We start from the raw sequence: 21,192 nt of genomic DNA, 5'->3' as shown, positions 1-21,192 counted from the left end.
TTTCCACAGCTTTTGTCTTTTATGACATTGGCATCTTTGAAAAATATTGTTCCCCACTCTTTCTAAAAGTTAGAATGTTCATTTTCGACTTGTCTGATGTTTCCTTGTGGTTAGATTCACGTTACTTGATCTAGGTTGGAAAGTGCATAGGTGATGTTGTTCCCTTCACAGGTATCCTATCTGCAGCATATGCTGCCACTGTCCCTCAGTGAAATGCTAATTCTGACCACCCGGGCAAAGGGTGGTCCGATTTCTCCACTGTATAATTACTGACTTTTTACCTCCTTTGGAACTAATAAGCAATCTTTGGGGAGATTTTAAGACCATGAAAATCCCCCAATCCTCATCAGACTGTCCACTAGATTTAGCATGAATTGATGATTCTTGCCTGATATGATCTTCACTTATGATAGATGCAAAATGCTGCTTTTCCAGCTTCTGTAGTCCTTCCACATTTACCAATTTGCCCTTAATCTACCATAAGCAAGAAACCTCCTTTCTGCCAATTTATTATAAGTATAGACTCACAAATTCCTATTTTTCCCAGTGGGTTATAATTCATTATTGTACTTATTTTGGGGTTCAACTATCCCAGAAGCCCCTTCAAGCTGACATGCCCTGTGATTACTTTGAATACTTCCTTACTTTAGGGCATAACATGATGTCCCAAGTTCATCTTACACCCATCCTGCCCCAGCTCTGGAATCAGCCATTTCTCCAACAAGTCCTGGTTCCTTTCAGTGGGGAATGGTATAAGACACCAAGCTCTGGATGCCAGGTATGTACCACAATGCTGTTTTTTATCCCTAACTTTTTCATTTGGATTTTCAAATTTAAAGAAAAATTGAAAAAACATAAAATGAACACTTGAATAATCATCACCTAAATCCTTTTTGCAGTATTGGCTGTATCTCTTTCTACATATAATTATACCTTTGGCTGAATCCTTGAAATTTGCAATGATCGTGAGATTTCACCCTTCTATACATCAGCATGTATTTCTTAAGAATAAAGTCATGTTCCCATACATCACATTCACACCTAAGGAGATTAAGTTAATTCAATAATATAATCTAACACACAATCCTTATTTAAACTACTCAATTGTTTCAAAATATTTCCCCAATCCAGAATTCAATCCAGTCTCACATATTACACTTAGGTGTTATGCCTCTTTTATCTTCTCTAATCCAGAAAAACAGACTCCCTATCTTTTTTCATTTGCATTGATTTTTTAAAAGAATCCAGGCCAGCTGTCTTGTAAAATATCCCATACTCTGGGTTTGTCAGATTGTTTCCTTATAGTTAAATGCAGATCAGCTTTTCATATTTTGGACAAAAACATAACACAGGGGCTATCACATACCTCTTACTGCAACATACAGGGGAACTAAACACCAGATTGTCCCTCTATTGGTGAGACTGAGTATGATTATTTAGTTAAAGTGGTGATCACCAGCAATCTCCATTGTAAAGGCACAGTTTCTCTTGTAATTGATAAGTAATCTGGGGAGAGTGAGAGGAAGCAATACTTTAAGACCGTATGATTAGCCTGTTCACCTTCAACCTTTCAGTCAGTGGTTTTAGTACCAATGGATGATTCTTGCCAAATCAATTATTACTGTAGGGCTTGTAAAATGGTGATTTTCTTATTCTCATTCCTTCTGTATTTGCTAGCTGGCATTTTTTCCATAAAGAAAAGCTTTCTTTCTTCTCTGTCTCTTCTGTACCACTAGGAACTCATGAAATTTTTTTGGTTGTGTAATAATCCATTAAGAGTTATTCTTTTTGATGCTAAGCTGTCTCAGTCTGGTCAATGGTGGCCTTCTATGTCCTTTTATCAAGAATTTCAGTACATTCTTGTTTCTAGTATAAAATGATTTTCCAGAATTACTTTATACTTCCTATGTCCCAGAGTTAGGTTTCTTTTAGTGGGGAAGAGTATTTGGAAGTCAAGATCTAGCCACTAGGTGTGCAAAAGATGGGTTACTATTCCTAGGCCCTTTCAGAAGCTAGAGCAGGAAAATATTTATTATTATTATTTTTAAAATCATGCATTCATATTGAGTCCTCCAATTTAAATCCAATAACAATTTCCCCATTCCATATCTGTAATTTCCCTCTAATAGAACCCTGGTTCTCAACTACTTCAATATATTTACCCATTCACTTGATACAAAATAGTTTTAGAATTATAATACCAATACCAGATCTATTAAGTTAAAGATTTCTTTGCAGTTTTTAACTTATTTTAAAATAATTCTAGACTTAGAGACAAGTTGCAAAAACAGTACAGTGAGTTCCTGTATACTCTTCATCCAGTTTCTCCTAATATTAAGATCTTAATTAACAAAGTACAATGATCAAAATTAAGAAATTAACATTGGGGGAAATTCCCTGGCAGTCCAGTGGTTAGGACGCCATGCTCGCACTGCCAAAGACCCGGGTTCAATCCCTGGTCAGGGAACTAAGATTGAGCAAGCTGCGTGGTGTGGTCAAAAAAGAAAAAAAAAGAAAAAGAAATTAACATTGGTATGCTATTAACCTATAGCAAACTATAGTCTATATTTAGATTTCACCAGTTTTTCCATTGATATCCTTTTTTTTTTGTTCCAGAATCTAATCCAGGATTCCACACTCCAAGCAGTTCCTTGTTTTTTCTTGTCTTCCATGACCTTGACACTTTTGAACAGCTGGCGACTATAGTTCCCACTGCTGGGTGCATAATGGGCATTGATAATTTGGCCATGTGCAGTACTGAGCACCATCACCACTTCAAGGGGTATGCACCCTAACAAAGTCAGATTTAAGCCATTATGGAAGGCTGGTGCATTCCTGACTGCCTCCAGGGTTGCCCAACCCATGGCACACTGTCCAGCAGAAAGCATACTGTATATTAGGTAGGGAAAGACATTATTTTGTTAATTGAGGAGCTGCTGCAGACAGAAATGTTATAAACCATTCTTTCACAATTTAAAAGCCTGGCTTGAATAGTCAAAAAGGCCTCTGGGGCATGGAGACTGACAGTGGATTATCACAGGCTGAATGCCGTGCCAGATATCATCACTGTCACTGAGACAGTGGCAGCCCATACCAGAGAACCGTACACTGTTATTCTCAGTCCTCATGTGGGATGAGGATAAGGACCATTTGTATTCACATGGAACAGCCTACAGTGTATTTTCACCATGCTTCTGTAGGGATACCTCAATTGCCATTCTATATGCTCCACTGGGGGATGCCTGATGTTCAACAAGCCCAAGTGCCACAGAAATTTTATTTATATATTTTTGTTAGTTTTGGGGGTTTAAAATTTTTTCCAGCTTTCAGGTATAATTTATAAATGAAAATTGTATATATTTTTTGATATACATATACATTGTGAATGATTCCCACAATCAAGCTAATGATCATATTCATCGCCTTGAATACAGTCATCCCTCAGTATCTATGGGGGATTGGTTCCAGGACCCATCCCCCACACCGAAATCTGGATGCTCAAGTTCCTTATATAAAACAGCATAGTATTTGCATGTAACCTGTGCACATCCTTCTGCATACTTTAAATCATCTCTAGATTACTTGTGATACCCAATACAATGTAAATGCTATATAAAGGTTGCCAGTGTGCAGCAAATTCAAGTTTTGCTTTTTGGAAATTTCTGCAATTTTAAAAAAATTTTATTTATTTTATTTATTTAATTTTTGGCTGCGTTGGGTCTTCGTTGCTGCACGTGGGCTTTCTCTAGTTGTGGCGAGCAAGGGCTACTCTTCGTTGCGGTGCACAGGCTTCTCATTGTGGTGGCTTCTCTTGTTGTGGAGCACGGGCTCTAGGCACGCAGGCTTCAGTAGTTGTGGTGCGCAGGCTTCAGTAGTTGTGGCTCGCGGGCTCTAGAGCGCAGGCTCAGTAGTTGTGGCGCATGGGCTTAGTTGCTCCGCGGCATGTGGGATCTTCCCAGAGCGGGCCTCGAACCCGTGTCCCCTGCATTGGCAGGCGGATTCTTAAGCACTGCACCACCAGGGAAGCCCTCTGCAATTTTTTAAAGAATATCTTTGACCCACGGTTGGTTGAATCCACAGATGCGGAACCCATACTTACAGAGGGCTGACTTTGTAGTTACCTTTTTTGTGTAGCGAGAACACTTAAGATCTACTATCTTAGCAAATTTCAAGTGTACATTACCATATTACTAACTATAGCAACCATGCTGTACATTAGACCTCCAGAACTTACATATCCTGCATAAATGAAACTTTATATCCTTTGACCAAGATATTATTTCTCCTAAACCCCAATCCCTGGCAACCAACTTTTTTCTCTCTGCTTCTATGAGTTTAACTTTCTATCTATCTATCTATCTATCTATCTATCTATCTATCTATCTATCTATCTATCTATTTCACTTAGCATTATGTCCACTAGCTCCATCCATGTTGTCACAAATGGCAGGATTTCCTTCTTTTTTAAAAAGCTGAATAATATTCTATTGTATATGGAATTTCTTTATTCATTCATCTGCTGATGGACACTTAGATTGCTTCAATATCTTGAACGTTATGAATAATGCTTCAATAAACATGGGGCACAGATTTCTCTTTGAGGTACTGATTTAATTTCTCTGGGCCAGAAGAGGGATTGCTAGAAGAAGATGTATGGTTTGAAAATATTTTATCCCATTCCATGGGTTGCCTTTTCATTTTGTCGTTTCCTTTACTGTGCAGAAGTGCTTTTTAGTTTGATGCACTCCCATTTGTCTACTTAGGCTTTTGTTGCCTGTGTTTTGGGGGTCATATTAAAAAAATCATGCTCAGGCCAATGTCAAGAAATGCATGGAATCTACAGATTCCTTTGGGTAGTAAAGACATATTAACAATATTATTCTACTAATCTCTGAACACAGAATATCTTTCCATTTATTTGTATGTTCTTCAGTTTCCTTCAGCGTTTTACAGCTTTCAGTGTACAGAACTTTCACCTCCTCGGTTACATTTATTTTTACGTATTTTATTTTTTTAATGCAATTGTACATTGTTTTCTTAATTTACATTTTCAGATTCAGTGTATAGAAATGCATATAATTTTTTTAAATTAATTAATTAATTAATTAATTTGGCTGTGTTGGGTCTTCGTTGCTGTGCGTGGGCTTTCTCTAGTTGCAGCAAGTGGGGGCTACTCTTCATTGCAGTGCGCGGGCTTCTCATTGTGGTGGCTTCTCTTGTTGTGGACCACAGGCTCTAGGCGCGTGGACTTCAGTAGTTGTGGCACGTGAGCTCAGTAGCTGTGGTTTGCAGGCTCTAGAGCACAGGCTCTGTAGTTGTGGTGCACGGGCTTAGCTGCTCCATGGCATGTGCGATCTTCCCGGACCAGGGCTCGAACCCATGTCCCCTGCATTGGCAGGCGGATTCTTAATCACTGAGCCACCAGGGAAGCCCACATATAATTTTTATGTTGATTTTGTGTCTTGCAACTTTCCTGAATTTAGCTCTAACACTGTTTTGGTGGGGTCTTTAGGGTTTTCTATACATAACTTAATGTCATTTGCAAACAGAAAATTTTATTTCTTCCTTTCTGATTTGGATGTCTTTTATTTCTTTTTCTTGCCTGATTTCTATGGCTAGGACTTCCAGTACTATATTGAATAGAAATGGCAAAAGTGGTCATCCTTGTCTTGTTCCTGATCTTAGAGGAAAAGCTTTCAGCTTTACAACACTGAATATGAGGGTAGCAGTGGGCCTGTCATATATGGCTTTTATTATGTTGAGGTACATTCCCTTTCTACCTATTTTGTTGAGAGGTGTGTTTTTTTTTTTTAATCAAGTAAGGGTGTTGAACTTTGTCAAATGCCTTTTCTGCATCTATTGAAATGATCATGACTTTTTTTTCCTGTTGTTAATGTGGTACACCACATTGATTTACATATGTTAAGCCACCCTTGCATCCCAGGGATAAATCCCACTTGATCATGGTGTATGATCCTTTTAATGTGATATTGAATTCAATTTGCTAGTATTTTGTTGAGTATTTTTGCATCTGTGTTCATCAAGGATATTAACCTATTGTTTCCTTTTCTTGTAGTGTTCTTGTCTGGCTTCAGTATCAGGGTAACACTGGCCTTGTAAAATAAGTTTGGAATTGTTCCTTCCTCTTCAATTTTTGGTAAGAGTTTGAAAAGAACTGTCATTAATTTTTCTTTAAATGTTTGGTAGGATTCACCAGGGAAACCATGAAGCCCTAGGCTTTGTTGGGAGGTTTTTTATTACTGTTTCAATCTCCTTATTCATTATGGATCTGTTTATATTTTCCATTACTTCATGATTCATTCTTGGTACAGTGTGCTTCTAGGTATTTATCCATTTCCTCTAAGCTATCTAATTTGTTGGTATATAACTGTTCATAGTAGTATCTTACAATCCTTTGTTTTTCTGTGGTATCCATTGTAATGCCTCTTGTGACAGTTTCTGACTTAAAACCTATTTTCTCTGATGTAAGTATAGCCACTCCAGTTCTTTTCTGGTTACCATTTTCATGGATTTTTTTCCCCCATCCCTTCACTTTTAGCCTATATGTGTCCTTAAAGCTAAAATGAAGTCTCTTGTTGGTAGCACATTGTTAGATCTTGTTTTTTAAAAATCCATTCAGCTATTTGGTGTCTTTTGATTGGAAATTTAATCCATTTACCTTTAAAGCAGTTATTGATAGGTAAGGACTTACTATGGCCATTTTGTTAATTGTTTTCTGACTGTTTTGTATTTCCTTTGTTCCTTTCTTACTCTCTTGTTGACTTGATTTTTTTTTTGTAGTGGTATGCTTTGAGTCCTTTGTCTTTTGTCTCTCTACTAGAGATTTTTCTTTATGGTTATCATAAGGTCTACATTGAACATATTATAGTTGAAATAGTCTACTTTAAGCTAAGAACTTAACTTCAATCACATACAAACTGTAATGCATGTAGGGTCAAACAAAAGTGGCAATGGATCCCCACAGAAGTAGTAAACATGAGCAAATCCAGTCTCAGAAGACTGACAGAGTGGGAGGGGTAACGGAACATTAAACTTTCTTCTTTTCATTCCTTTGCTGTTCCTAGATGACAACACCCTGAAAAGAATTAGCACAGCTGTGGCAAGAGGAGGCAAACTTAAACAATGGTAGATTTATCATCCCAGAATAAAGTCTCTTCCAACTTGCAATTCCACTGTAATGGCCTGGCCAATACAAAATAACTTGGACCTTCTTCAAGCTATCATTGGGTCAAATCACTCAGTGACTCCCTTGATACAGGTCCAGATGCAGGCACCCCATACCAGAATGGGTAATAGTGATCTGCATTGGCACAATGGACCAATAATTTTCCCTTCCTGAAACCAAATGGCAAAAGTAGATTGAAACAGTATATAACTGGACTAGTCAGTATTATGACAACAAATCCTCATAGGTGTCATCTGCACCCCTCTAGGTTATGTATTATTTTGTGGACCCCCAAAGGCAATAAAATGTCTGCCCCTGGTGGGAAAGATCGTGTTGCCTCAGAGTCTTAGGGCCCACCATCCATGTCAGCAATCACATATAGGGCTAGAGGGGACTCACTCTGCTAACCCACTGCATAGTGGCTAATGGCACCTTCCCAGGAACACAAACACTTGGTTCCATTCTGCTGTTCGTGCCCTCATACCTGGCATAGGCATAAATGGAAAAATGGTATACAACTTGTCATTGACTACTGCAGAGACAGCTAATGCTATAAAACGAGCAAAAAGATTTGAATAGACATTTCTCAAAAGAGGGTACTAATAACAAGCACATGTAAAGATGTTCAACTGTATTAGTCATTCAGGAAATCACATCAAAACCACAATGAAATCCCATTTCATACCCACTGGGATGGCTATAATAAAAAAGATGGACAATAACAAGTGTTGTTGAGGACGTAAGAAATTGGAACCCGTGTGCATTGTTGGTCATAATGCAAAGTTGTACAGCCCGTCTATTGAAGAGTTTGGTAGTTCCTCGAAAATTTAACCATAAAGTTACCATATGACTCAGCAATTCCATTCCTACTCCTAAGTATATACCCACAGAACTGAAACCATATGTTCATGCAAAAACTTGTATATGAATGTTCACAGCAGCATTATTCATAATAGTGAAAAGGTGGAAACAACCCAACCTAAATGTCCCTCAACTAATACTGATTAACTAAATTTGATATATGTGTACAATGAAATATAAGAGCCATAAAAAGGAATGAAGTACTGATACAGGCTACAGTAATGATGATTCTTGAAAACTTTATGCTAAGTGAAAGATGCCAGACACAAAAGACCACACATGGTAATAGTTCCACCTATATGAAAAATCTATACAGACAAAAAGTCAATTAGTGGTTGCCTAGGACTGGGGGGTTGAAGGAAAATAGGAAAGTAATTGCTTATGGGTGTTTCTTTTTGGGGTGATGAAAATGTTTTGAAATTAGATAGTGGTGATGGCTGCACAACTATGTGAATATACTAACAACCACTGGATTTAACACTTTAAAAAGGTAAATTTTACAGTTTGTGAATTCCATCTCAATTAAAAATTATTTTTTAAAAAACAATGTAAGTTTTCCTATGTACTAATTTGGAAAGTTCTCCAGCATATGTTCTTACATGTAAAAATTAAGGTAAAGAACAAGGTATTTTATGGTGTGTGTGTATCCTTTTGGGTAAGATGGGTGTACAAATAAATACACATATGTCAAGTTGGTGGAAGCCCTTTGTGCTGAACACCAAATCATCCTAGTTAAGGTTGATGACAACAGGAAACTAGGGGAATGGGTAGGCCTCTGTAAAATTAACAGAAAACCCCATAAAGTTGGTTGTAGTTATGTGGTGAGTGAGGAATAAGGATGTCCTCAAAGAGTACTTCAGATGCAAGAAATGAACAAATAAAAAACTTGGCTCTTGTTCCTCAGAAAAAAAAATAAACCAATCATATACGCACATACATACATATATACGTGTATTTACACGTGTATATGTATTCACACATATATACATACAAATACACATAAGAATAGAAATATACATTTATGTATGTATATATATTTACCTATCTATCTAGGTATAAAATCATATTTACTTGTCTCTGCATTTAATAAAAATGGAAAAATACACATACAAAAATTTCTTCCTTATAACTAGAAGGGGAGGTTGCAGTGATAGGGACAGACACAGGAGGGAGAATCCACCTTGTGTATCTCTATATATTGTTTATATTGTATTGATTTTTCCAGTGTGAATACATTACCTAATCCATACACACACAGAAAAAAATACATATAAAAAAAAAACCCATGATAGCTTGGTATACAGCAATGGCTGGCATCACTACAGCAAATGTACATGACCTCTTCTTGCAGAGTATCTGGAGAATACTATCTCCATCTGAAAATATCAATCCTAGATCCACATGCTGAAATTTTAGGTTTTCAGATATTTGACTAGCCAGAACACAGTCTTTCTTTCTCTTTGTAATCATCAGCTTCTATATTATATACAATTTAATAACTGATAAAATTGGAATTAAAATTATCAATAAATATTTTTAAAATCATAAGTCTTTTAAACACAGATGCAAATAAATTTGAAAACTTAAATATACAATTTTTAAAATAAATATGCATCAAAAATTGAAGCAAAAAGTTTAGAAAACCGGAAAAAACTGTAAACCATCTAAGAAATAAAATTAGTAATCAAAATCTATCCTTAAGAGGTGTAGAAGAAAACACTGGGCATAATGGACATTCAAAACTTAAGGCATAGGAAGGAACTTACCTAATGGGATAATGGGTGTATACCAAAAACCTACAGAGAGTATCTTAATGTTTGCTAACAATTCCTGAGTTATCTCTGAAAATCAGGCATAAGGTAAGGATGTCAGCTATCAGGCAGTAAGACCAGAAAAATGGTAAGAAAGGACAAGATGAACCTAAAAAAAAAAAGGAATTAAAAACTAACAGAGTAAATTAGAATGCCCAGAAATAGACGTATGCAGACATGGTAATACACTGAATGATAGCTGTGGCATTATAATTCAATGGGGAAAAGATTAATAATGAGTTGGTGCAACTGGCTTTATGTGTTAAAAGGTAAAGCTGGATTCCTTCCTCATTTATCTACAATAATGAAATCCAGATTGATTCAAGGCTTAAATATTTTTAAAAATAGTATCAATATTAATTAAATGAAAATAAAGAAAAATATCATTATCCTGGGTTAGAGAATAATTTTAAAATAAAATTCAAAAGGAAAAAACTCAAATGGAAAAGATCAGCCTACATAAAAATATAACTCTGATAAGGCCAAAGGCACTGTAGATATAAACATCAAGGGACAGACATAGAGAAAATATTCACACAAAAAAATAATAAACAAAGAATTACTGTCTAAAATAATATAAATTTATTAAAAATTAATATAGAAAAATATAATTAAAAAATGAAGTCATTCACAAAAGCAATGAAAAGCCAATAAAATATGTGATATACAAGCTCGTTAGTAAACTCAGAAATGCAAATTAAAATGATGAGCTTTTCTTAGAAATTAGATTGGCAGTAAGTCTAAAGTCTGACAACACCAAGTGCTGACAAGGAAGCAGGGTAAGTGGCAGTCTTATGTACAGTACCATAGTCTAGCTGAAGGAAATATCTATGCAAAGCCATTTTAAGGGCATGTAGACCATTTAGCCTTCTTCCAGATATTCTAGGTCTTACTGCTGGACCAAGCAAGACCATTGGAAAACTGTCTATTCAAACTCTGTAATGGACTGAATGTTTGTGTCCCACCCCCACCCCCAATTCGTATGTTGAAACCCTAATCCCCAACATGATGGTATTTGGAGATGGGGCCTTTGGGAGGTAACTGGGTCCTTAAGTGTTGAGCGCTCATGATGAAATTAGTGCCTTTAGAAGAAAAGACACAGGAGAGCTTGCCCCTCTCCGCCCCCTCTCTCCACCATGTGAGGATACAAAGAGAAGGTAGCCATCTGCAAACTGGAGGAAGGCCCTCATCAAGAACCAAATCTGTTGGCACCTTGACCTTGGACTTCCCAGACCCCAGAACTATAAGTGTTGTTTAAGCCACCAGTCTATGATAATTTGTTATAGCAGCGCCAATGTTTTAGTACTCTAAAAGACTCCTCTCTGGGTTCTCTTTTGCTGTCAGAAAGATCAGAGGTCAATTTGCAGCTCGACTTTGATAACCCTGGTACATTATAGGACCTGCATATCTCATCTATACGATGACTTTGCTCAGCTATTGACCTGATACTCTGTAGTTTCTCTGATGTTGATTTTCACGTATTTCTATCTTTCTATTTTAATTCCTGTTCTTTTACAAATTGCACAAAGTCCATTGTAAAAGAAAGGGGGAATAAACAACTCACCTGTGATTTGTTCATTTCCTGCTGCTCTTGGAAAACTGAAAAGAACTGTAAAGGTACAGATGGGGAAAAAGGAGAGAGAATGAGGTCCTATGAAACCCAGGCTGCTGCACAGCTCTCAGCGTCAGCTGCCTATGATGATTCACACAGCAGCTGCCTACAAGGCTCCGGTCCTTTTAACCCTAAGGAGCGCAGGACAGACCCTGTGGAAGAGCACCCATATGTCTACGCTGACTCTGACAGGTCACAGAGAGCTTAGAATGTGATTTTTCATTGGATGAATGTATACATTTCTTACTACTTTATAAAGAATTCATCTTTCCCTCCCACTGACTGAAAGAAAAATTAATAACAACAGAGGACTAATTAAACAAAGTACAATACAGAGAAGACTGTGCCTTCACTAGAACTAACACTGCAAAAAGAACTAACTAAATAAAATCAGGCAAGCAAGGAAGCAAGCCCTGGCTATATTGTTTTTCTGCATTCTTAGTGACAGTGTTTGGCCCTTAAGTTAGAAAATCCTCATCAACATCTTCTGGAAAGGGACGAGGTACTTTGTTTACTCTAACTTGGTTTATCAAAAGGATCTTTTAATAAAAAAAAACTTGATGTGACTTAATTGTTAAGAGTGGACAGAAGTGAGTTCTTTGGGCATGCCACTAATTGTGACACTACACAAGTCACTTATTCTCTAGGACCTTTTTTATTTCACTTCTCAAATAAAGGCAAAACAAAAAAATCTTCAAACTCTCTGTACATTATTTGATTTTTTTACCATCAGAATTAAAAGAGCAATGGTGCCTCTCTGTAGATTGTGTAGAGAGTAAACAGAGAGTGAAGGGAGTGGGAATGATTAGGGGGGGCAAGAGGGGCCATTTCCCCTTCTATGGGCAGTGATTCCTTTCCCTGGACTGTGCCCACACAAAGCCTCCTCTGAAGTGCCCTCAGCTGTGCTGCCTGCCCCCTGCTCATGCTGCCAGCCTCATCTCAGTTCTGAAAGCTGCTCACTGGACAGTATGCAATGGCTTCTGAAGTAATGACATCACCCAAGCCTTGCTCATTCTGTGTAGGAGGACCAAGAATTACTTCTGCCCAGGGAGTTCTCGGATATAGTCTTTCTTGGGCCTCTTCAGCCTCTGTTCTGAGCCTCTGGTGACAGGTCTCAGATGGAGGGTTAATCTTCCAGGCAGGGTTTCTAGGGATTGCTCCTTCTCATCTCAAGAGCTGCTTTGTTCCAAGAAAGCTGGCACCAAGACCAAAAGGACAAGTTAAATTTAGTTGAAGCTTTCAAACAGGCCCCAAATCTGACCTTATGGAACATACATACTTTCTCCAAGATTCATCGGCTGGGTCATGTACAAACTCAAAGGCCTCCAAGAACAAAGGCTGGACAAGGCAGACCTGGCTCAAAACCTCAGTTGGGCTGCCTGGTCCAAGGGCTTAGAGGAGTCATCAAGAATCCCCAAAACACAAGGGCCAAGTAATGATTTAGTCCACATGTATTTCACAATTATTTCCTTGGGATCTATAAAGACACATCAGGGCCCAATGCTATGAATAATGATGCTGGGTTTTAGGCAGGGTGGTTTATTAGAAAGAACGTGAGATGAGCAGAGAAAAACAGTTGAAAAATCAAAAACTAGATTCCCACCGCTGCTGGCTGTGTGATCTTGGGTAAATCACTTCACCTCACCAGGCCTCAGTGGTCCCCTCTCTTAACATGAAGACAGTTAAGCCTACCTCAAAGATGGTTGTTAGAAATGAAAAGATATCTTATGGAAAAAAGCAACGTGTGTGTGTGTGGTATTTACAGCGCAGAACTGCATGAGTCAGGTATTACTAATATTCTTGTTTTGCAGAAGACAAAACTGAACCTCCTGCAGTTAACTGTCATTCCCAGGGTTGCTCAGTGACAGCGCTGGGACTTGAACCTCGCTCCGATTGCTCCAGCCAGCGCCCCCCTCCCGGGGCCGCACTTTCACGCACATACTCTGCAGCCTCCTCGGGGCCCAGGCCCCCGCGTCCGTATTGCAGAGGCCGTCCCCTTACACTGACAGAGGAGCCCCCGCCCAGCCGTCCCTCCTCCCGGCCAAGGCCGCCCCCACCCGCCCCCTGGAGCTCACGTGCCGGAGGTCCCGCCGCTGGGTCCGCTGGGCTCCTCCGCCCCGCCGCCTCCGCCCGCCCCTCAGCCGCGCGGGCACCCCTCGGCCCTCGGCCAACCCTCCCGGGCTCACCCTCCACTCCCTCGTCGGGCTGCACAGGCCCCTGACTAGCGCGGAGACTCGGCAGCGCCGGGACCGCCTCCCGAGCGAGGCTGTAGCCTGAGGAAAGACAATTTACAGCTACAAGCGGAAGTACGCATGTGCTAAAGGAGCCCCGAAGTCCAATTCCAGGGTAAAAACTGCACTTCCCATAATTCCTTGCTCCCGCACCTTTGGGCAATATGGGAGTTTGTCTTTCAAAGGCTCTTGTTACCTGGCGCCCAGGTTTTCTAAGCACCGCCAGGTTATAGATTAGAACGTGACTTTACTGACATAACACCCAGCGGCAGTTCATGGTTCTTGATTGGATCTGGCTTAAATTGGATCTGGCTTAAATCAGCTGCAAGAGACATTTTGGGAACAAATAAGGGTAATTTTTACTTACTAAAATTGAACTGTTTATCAGTGATACTAAGGAATTATTGTTATTTTTAGATAGTCTAATAGTATGCATTGTGGTTCTGTAGGAAATGTAGTTAATTTTTAGAGATGTAATACTTAAGTATTTAAAATATTGTGTGTAAAAAGTTATAAAGAGCAAATATAGCAAAATCCTCAGTGCTTAATATAGGTAATGAATCTAGATATTCATTTTACTATTCTTACTACTTTAACAAAAAACAAACAAAAAAACTGGGTTCTACCTACAACCAGTGTATGTGTGTGAATAACCACATATTTTAGAACTAGTTTTTCCCATAAAAAGAATTATACATTTGACTGGATGTATTCTTAACATAAATCTACAACCATTGTAGCATATTTATTCTTTAATGCTGATTTTTTTGCTTCTTGCATTAACTTGTATATTTTAAATTCACTGTACATTCCATGATGGTGGTGGTATTATTATCTATCTTGTTATGACATCAGACTTTTGTTCCTAAGTTATGGATTCTCTGCTTTTAATTTCATTGATTTCTGCTTTTATCTTTCTTTTTTTCTTAATTGGTTTATTTTATTTTATTTATTTTATTTTTGGCTGCGTTGGGTCTTCGTTGCTGCGCGCGGGCTTTTCTCTGGTTGCGGTGAGCGGGGGCTACTCTTCCTTGCGGTGCACAGGCTTCTTATTGCGGTGGCTTCCTTTGTTGTGGAGCACGGGCTCTAGGCGCGCGCTTCAGTAGTTGTGGCACAAGGGCTCAGTAGTTGTGGCTTGCAGGCTCCAGAGAGCAGGCTCAGTAGCTCAGTAGTTGTGGCACACGGGCTTAGTTGCTCCGCGGCATGTGGGATCTTCCCGGACCAGGGCTTGAACCCATGTCCCCTGCATTGGCAGGCAGATTCTTAACCACTGTGCCACCAGGGAAGCCCTCTGCTCTTATCTTTATTTTCTTTTTTCTACATGCTTAGGTTTTATTTTGTTGTTTTTTCTAGTTTAAGATGGAAACTTTATTTTCTAATATGAATATTTACTGTTGTAAAATTCCTCCTAAGTGCTCTTTACCTATATACCACAAATGTTGCCATGTTATATTTTCATTTTTGTTCTACTCAAAATATTTTCTGATTTCTTTTGATAGTTCTCTTTGAGCTGTGGATTATTAAGAAGTATTTGTTTAATTTCGAAGTGCTTGGAGATATACCTGTTATCTTTTTATCATTAACTTCTGGTTTAATCCCATAATGGTCTGAGAACATACTTCGTGTGACTTCAGTTCTTTTAAATGTAATATTTGTTTTATATTGGTGAATATTCTGTGCAGACTTGGAAAAATGTTTATTCAATTGTTTAGTGTTCTGTAAATCGTATCTAGTTTGTTGATGGTGTTATGCAGTTCTTCTATGTCCTTGCTGATTTTTTTGTCTACTATTGATAAAGAAACATTCATGGTGTGAGCCAGCCCTGTTCCCTCCATGTGTGCACACTGTCATTGGCAACAGTAGCCTCCACCTTAGGCTGGGAAGCAGTACCAGAGCAAGAGTGGCTGGAGCAAGAGCCTGGTGTGGGCTGGGAGGTGCCCTGGGGTGGTCCTGGCAAGCCAGCCAGAGCCCCAGGCAGTTTTCAATCTGCCACCTCTGTGCTGTGACCAGGAGTAAGCAAGACTGTGTGCATACTCCTCAAACCAGCTAAGGAGGCTCATCTTTTCTGGTGTCCGACGCCAGGTCTGAGGTGCCTAATGCGTAGCTTAAACCCCTCACTCCTCAGGGAAGATCACCGAGCCTGTGATATCCCACTCCTAGCAAGAGTGGCTGGAGCAAGAGCCTGGTGTGGGCTGGGAGGTGCCCTGGGGTGGTCCTGGCAAGCCGGCCAGAGCCCCAGGCAGTTTTCAATCTGCCACCTCTGTGCTGTGACCAGGAGTAAGCAAGACTGTGTGCATACTCCTCAAACCAGCTAAGGAGGCTCATCTTTTCTGGTGTCCGACGCCAGGTCTGAGGTGCCTAATGCGTAGCTTAAACCCCTCACTCCTCAGGGAAGATCACCGAGCCTGTGATATCCCACTCCTCTTCTTTTTTTTTTTTTTAACATCTTTATTGGAGTATAACTGTTTTACAATGGTGTCCTCTTCTGTGTCGCCCACTAGGGGCGTGGGTCCCAACCAGGTTGCGCCTTCTCCCTTCCTACCAGACTCTGCGGATCTTTCATTACAACCTTAGTTGTAGAAGAGCTGTTCTGCTAGTCCCCAGGTCGATTTGAGCAAGAGTCGCTCTATATGTAGTTGTAGTTTTGATGTGTTTGTGAGGGGAGGTGGGCTCAGTATCCTCCTACTCTGTCGTCTTTATCTCCTTCCCTCAGATTTTCTATTTCTTCACAAGTCAATCTTGGTAGGTCTTGTGTTTCTAGGAATCTGTTTCATCTATGTTATGCAATTTGTCAGAATAAATTGCTCATAGTACTTTCTTTTAATTATTTTTATTTCTGTAGAATGAGTAGTAATGTCCCCACTTTTGTGGGGTTTTTTGTTTGTTTTTTGCCATGTGGTGTGCCACGTGGGATCTTAGTTCCCTGACCAGGGATTGAACCTGTGTCCCCTGCAGCGGAAGTGTGGAATCTTAACCACTGGACCACCAGGGAAGCCCCAGCCCACTTTCATTTCTGATTTTAGTAATTTGAGCCTTCTCTTTTTTTCCTTAGTCAAGCTAATTAAAGTTCTGTCAATTTCATTCATCTTTTCAAAGAACCAATTCTTGGGCTTGTTGATTTTTTTCTGCTGTTTTTCTATTCTCTATTTAGTTTTCTCTGCTCTAACATTTATTATTCTATTTTGGTTGTTTTGAGCTCCTTTTTATTTTTAGATGTAATCATTGATAGGTATTAATGTCCCACTTTGTACTGCTTTCACAGCATCCCATATGTTTTAGTATACTGTTTTTGCTTTCATTTGTCTGGAAGTATTTTCTAACTTCCCTTGTGATTTGTTCTTTGACCCACTGGTTTTTAACAGTGTGTCTTGTGATTTCCACAAATTTGTGTATTTTCTAGCTTTTATTCTGTTACTGATTTCTAACTTCATCCTGGTGTTGTCAGAGAAGATACTTCATATGACATCTATCTTTTTGAATCTATTGAGAGTTAACTCGTGGACTAACATTGTCTATCCTAGAGAATGCCCCATGTGCACTTTAAAAGAATGTATATTCTCCTGTTGTTTGGTAGAGTCTTCTGTATACATCTGTTACATCTAGTTGGTTTAAGGTAGGGGCTTATTTTTGTTTTTTTTGTTTTTGGCAGCATTGGGTCTTTGTTGCTGCATGCGGGCTTTCTCTAGTTGAGGGGAACAGCAGCTACTCTTCATTGCAGTGCGTGGGCTTCTCATTGCAGTGGCTTCTCTTGCTGCAGAGCATGGGCTCTAGGCATGCAAGGTCAGTAGTTGTGGCTCGTGGGCTCAGTAGTTGTGTCTCATGGGCTCTAGAGCACAGGCTCAGTAGTTGTGGCACAGGGGCTTAGTTGCTCCACGGCAGGTGGGGTCTTCCCGGACCAGGGATCGAACCCGTGTCCCCTGCATTGGCAGGCAGATTCTTAATCACTGTGCCACCAGGGAAGTCCTCTTCAATATTTTTTATTTTTGCTCCCAGACTCTATAATTTCAGTGTACCTATCTTCAATTACTATTTTTTCTTCTGCTTGGTCAAACCTGTCTTTGACTTTTTCTAGTACATTTTTCATTTCAGTTATTGTACTTTTCAGCACCAGAATTTTTTCCTTTTTGCTTTTTTACCTCTTTACTGGTATTTCAATTTTGTTTATACATTGTTTTCTTGACTTTGTCCATATCATCTTTTAGCTCTTAGAGCATGTTTCAGACAGTTTTAAAGTCTTTATTTACTACGCCCACCATCTGGTGTTTCTCAGAGACATTTTCTTTAAATTCTTTTTTACCTCTTTCTTTGTATGCCTCATGGTTTTTTTCTTTTTTATTTTTTTTCTTGAAACCTGGACATTTGAATCGTACAACGTCGTGTCTCTGAAGATCAGATTTTCTCCTTTCCCTGGCTTTTAAGTGTGTTATTTGTTTGTTTAATTGTTATAGGATGTCTTTGGGCTGGGATCAGTCTGAGGTGAAAACTTAAGGTCTTCTCAAGTCTTTTCTGAGCCTGCACCTCTCCTTGGGCATGTGTGGTAATTTCTAAATTGTCCTGTATTTGTGGTTGCTTTTGAATGTCCTCATCTTTAAATGTATGACTCCCAAAGGGTGAAAAAGAGAAAAATGAAGGAGAAAAGAGTGCCAGCCCTTTAAATCCTAAGAAGTCACTTTATTCAGAGGGGGAGTGGCTTACAGCAGTGGTGTAGGGGGTGCAACAATGGCTGCCTGCCTCTGTGTCTGCCTCTCCACAGTCAGAAGCAGCAGTGAGCAAACAGAGCACAAATCCCTGATATTTGGAGGACAGAGTTCTTAATGTCCACCCTGGCTCCTGCAAGCTGCATGCAAGGTGCTCCAGGAACATGTGAATAGCTGACTGCCACAGGACTAGGAAGTGGGGAATGGGTAACCACTACTATGCTAATAACTAAAATTGACTTAAATTAACTGCAATTTACTACCCAAGCCTTTCTGTGAAAAGTTTTTGAGGTATTTGGGGCTCATTTTGATCTCAGGTAGACTCCTATTCGTCTTTTCCTTGCTTCTCTTTAGTAAATTACCTGTTCTGTGGTTTAGCCTAGATCTCTCATGAAACTACCAGCCTCTTTTAAATTGCTTTTCACCATACCTTCACTGATTTTTGAGTGCCTTTAAGCTTAACCATCCTGTACACTCTTTTAAATAAAGTCAGTTCCTTGGAGAGAGCTTTGGACCTCTTGATTCTATGACCTGCCTTTCACCCTTGGCAAAAATCTCTGAGCCATGCCCCAGATACAGGAGTGGATACAGAGGCATTCTTCTCTCTGTGACACCGGTATTTTAGGAGCATAGTGCTGTATGGGCATAGTAGCCTGTGGTCTTCTCATTTTCCCTTTTGGCCTGGAACCTCTACCCTACTTAGTCAAAATGAGGGTGATTGGGGCCTCAGTATTCTCAGCATGGTACACCTGAAACAGGAGTGGGGTCTGGAAGAATAGGAGCTCTTGACTTCTCTTTAAATGGCACTCGCCTACAATGCAGCCTCTAAAAGCGGATGCTGGAGAAATACAGGAAACACTGGGAGCCTGCCCCTCCCAGATAGATGCCATTGCATGTGACTGGGAGCTGGGAGGCAAGACAGCTGTTCTTTTGGCTGCACGTGACTGGAGTTACTGTCACACTGAGCTGGGGGGCAGGGGAGCTAGTTGAGGTTCAAATATGACAAACTCTTGCTGTTCTTAATGAGTTTTAAGTAGATTTTCTTGAATGTTTCTTTTTTGCCATATGCCTTTAGGACAATTTCCAGAGACTTTACTTTTAAAAAAAAATAATTTTCATCAGTTTTGCTTGCTTCATGTGGGAGTGGATCTGTGGAGTGAGTCATAAGTACCTGTTTGTACTTTTGTTGTCCCCTTTAGAAAATAAGCTCTATAAGAAGACAGAGGTTTTTCTGAGCCTTATTGAGATATAATTGACATATAACATTGTGTAAGATTAAGGTGTACAGTGTGATGATTTGATACACTTGTATATTACAAAATGTATACCACAGTAAGGTTAGTTAACACATTCTTCACTTAACATTAATTACCATTTTGTTGTTTTGGTGAGAACAATGACGCTATGCTCTCATAGCAACTTTCAATTATACAGTACAATATTGTTGACTATATAGTCCCCATGCTCTTCCTTAGATTCATGGAACTTACTCATCTTATGAATGAGTTTGTACCCTTTGCCCAACATCTCCCCATTTCCCCCACCTTTCAGCCCCTGGCAACCACCACTCTACACTGCTTCTATGAGTTTTTAGATTCTACATATAGGTGAGAACATACAGTATTTGTCCTTCACTGTTGACTTATTTCACTTAGCCTAATGCCCTCAAGGTCTATCAGTGTTGTTTCAGTGGCAGGATTTTCTTCTTTTTTAATGGTTGAAAAATACTTCATTGTATATATATATATATATATATAATATGTATAGATTATTTCTATATTTTCTCTTTATTCATCTGTCAGTGGACACCTAGGTTGTTTGTGTATTTTGGCTACTGTGAATAATGCTGCAACGAACATGGGAGTGCAGGTATCTCTGAGATAGTGATTTCATTTCCTCTGGATATACAATGAGTGGGGTTGCTGGATCATATGGTAGTTCTATTTTTAACACATTGAAGAATCTCTGTACTGTTTTCCTTAGTAGCCTTACCAATTTATATTCCCACCAGCAGTGCACCAGACTACTCTTTTCTCCACATCCTCACCAGCCTCATTTGTTAACTGTCTTTTTGATAAGATTCATTCTAACAAGTGTGAGGTGATATGCCATTGTCATTTTGACTTGATTCTCCCTGATGATTAGTGATGCTGAGCACCTTTTGACATCATTTGTATGTCTTTTTTGGAGAAATGTCTATTCAGTTCCTCTGCCCATTTTAAAATTGAATTGTTTGGGTTTTGTTTTGTTTTGTTTTTTGGCCATTGTGTTGTGTGAGTTCCTAATATATTTTGGATATGAACCCCTTACCAGATATATGATTTGCAGATATTTCCCCCCATTCCATAGTTTGCTGGTTCATTTTGTTTCTTTGGTTGTGCAGAAGCTTTTTAGCTTGATGCAGTCCTACTTGTTGATTTTTGCTTTTGTTGCTTGTGCTTCAGGTGTCTTATCCAAAGAATCATTGCCAGTGCCAAGGAGCTCTTTGTCTATGCATTCACCTGGGAGTTTTACAGTTTCAGGTCTTATGTTTAAGACTTTAATCCATTTTTATTTTTGTGAGTGATGTAAGATAGGGGTCTAGTTTCATTCTTTTGCATATACACAGTCCAATTTCATTCTTTTGCATAAAGTATACTTTGATTCCCTTTTCTTTATCTTGAGTGTATCTACTATAGGTTTCTGTTTTGTGGTTACCATGAGGCTTACTTGAAACATTTTATTGACATGACAGTTTATTTTAAGCTCAAAACAACTTAACTTCCATCACATATAAAAGCTATACTTCTTTATC

General features: G+C 39.2%; 1 protein-coding gene across 3 annotated transcripts in view; it reads right to left on the bottom strand.

Moving 5' to 3' along the window:
• The window catches only part of LOC102982988 (zinc finger protein 12-like), a 34,049-nt gene extending 20,314 nt beyond the window's left edge, over window positions 1-13,735 (bottom strand). For all 3 annotated transcript variants that reach the window (XM_055080870.1, XM_028481073.1, XM_028481074.1), the window contains exons 1-2: window positions 13,657-13,735; window positions 11,423-11,467 (exon numbers count right to left, since the gene is read on the bottom strand). In XM_055080870.1, the coding sequence (XP_054936845.1) occupies window positions 11,423-11,437 (15 nt within the window). In that variant the 5' untranslated portion in view covers window positions 11,438-11,467; window positions 13,657-13,735. The remainder of the gene's footprint in view (window positions 1-11,422; window positions 11,468-13,656) is intronic.
• Window positions 13,736-21,192: the final 7,457 nt, after the last annotated feature.

The sequence above is a fragment of the Physeter macrocephalus genome, chromosome 20 (assembly GCF_002837175.3).
Source record: "Physeter macrocephalus isolate SW-GA chromosome 20, ASM283717v5, whole genome shotgun sequence".
NCBI lineage: Eukaryota > Metazoa > Chordata > Mammalia > Artiodactyla > Physeteridae > Physeter > Physeter macrocephalus.
This window is presented reverse-complemented; position numbering and strand designations above follow the sequence as displayed.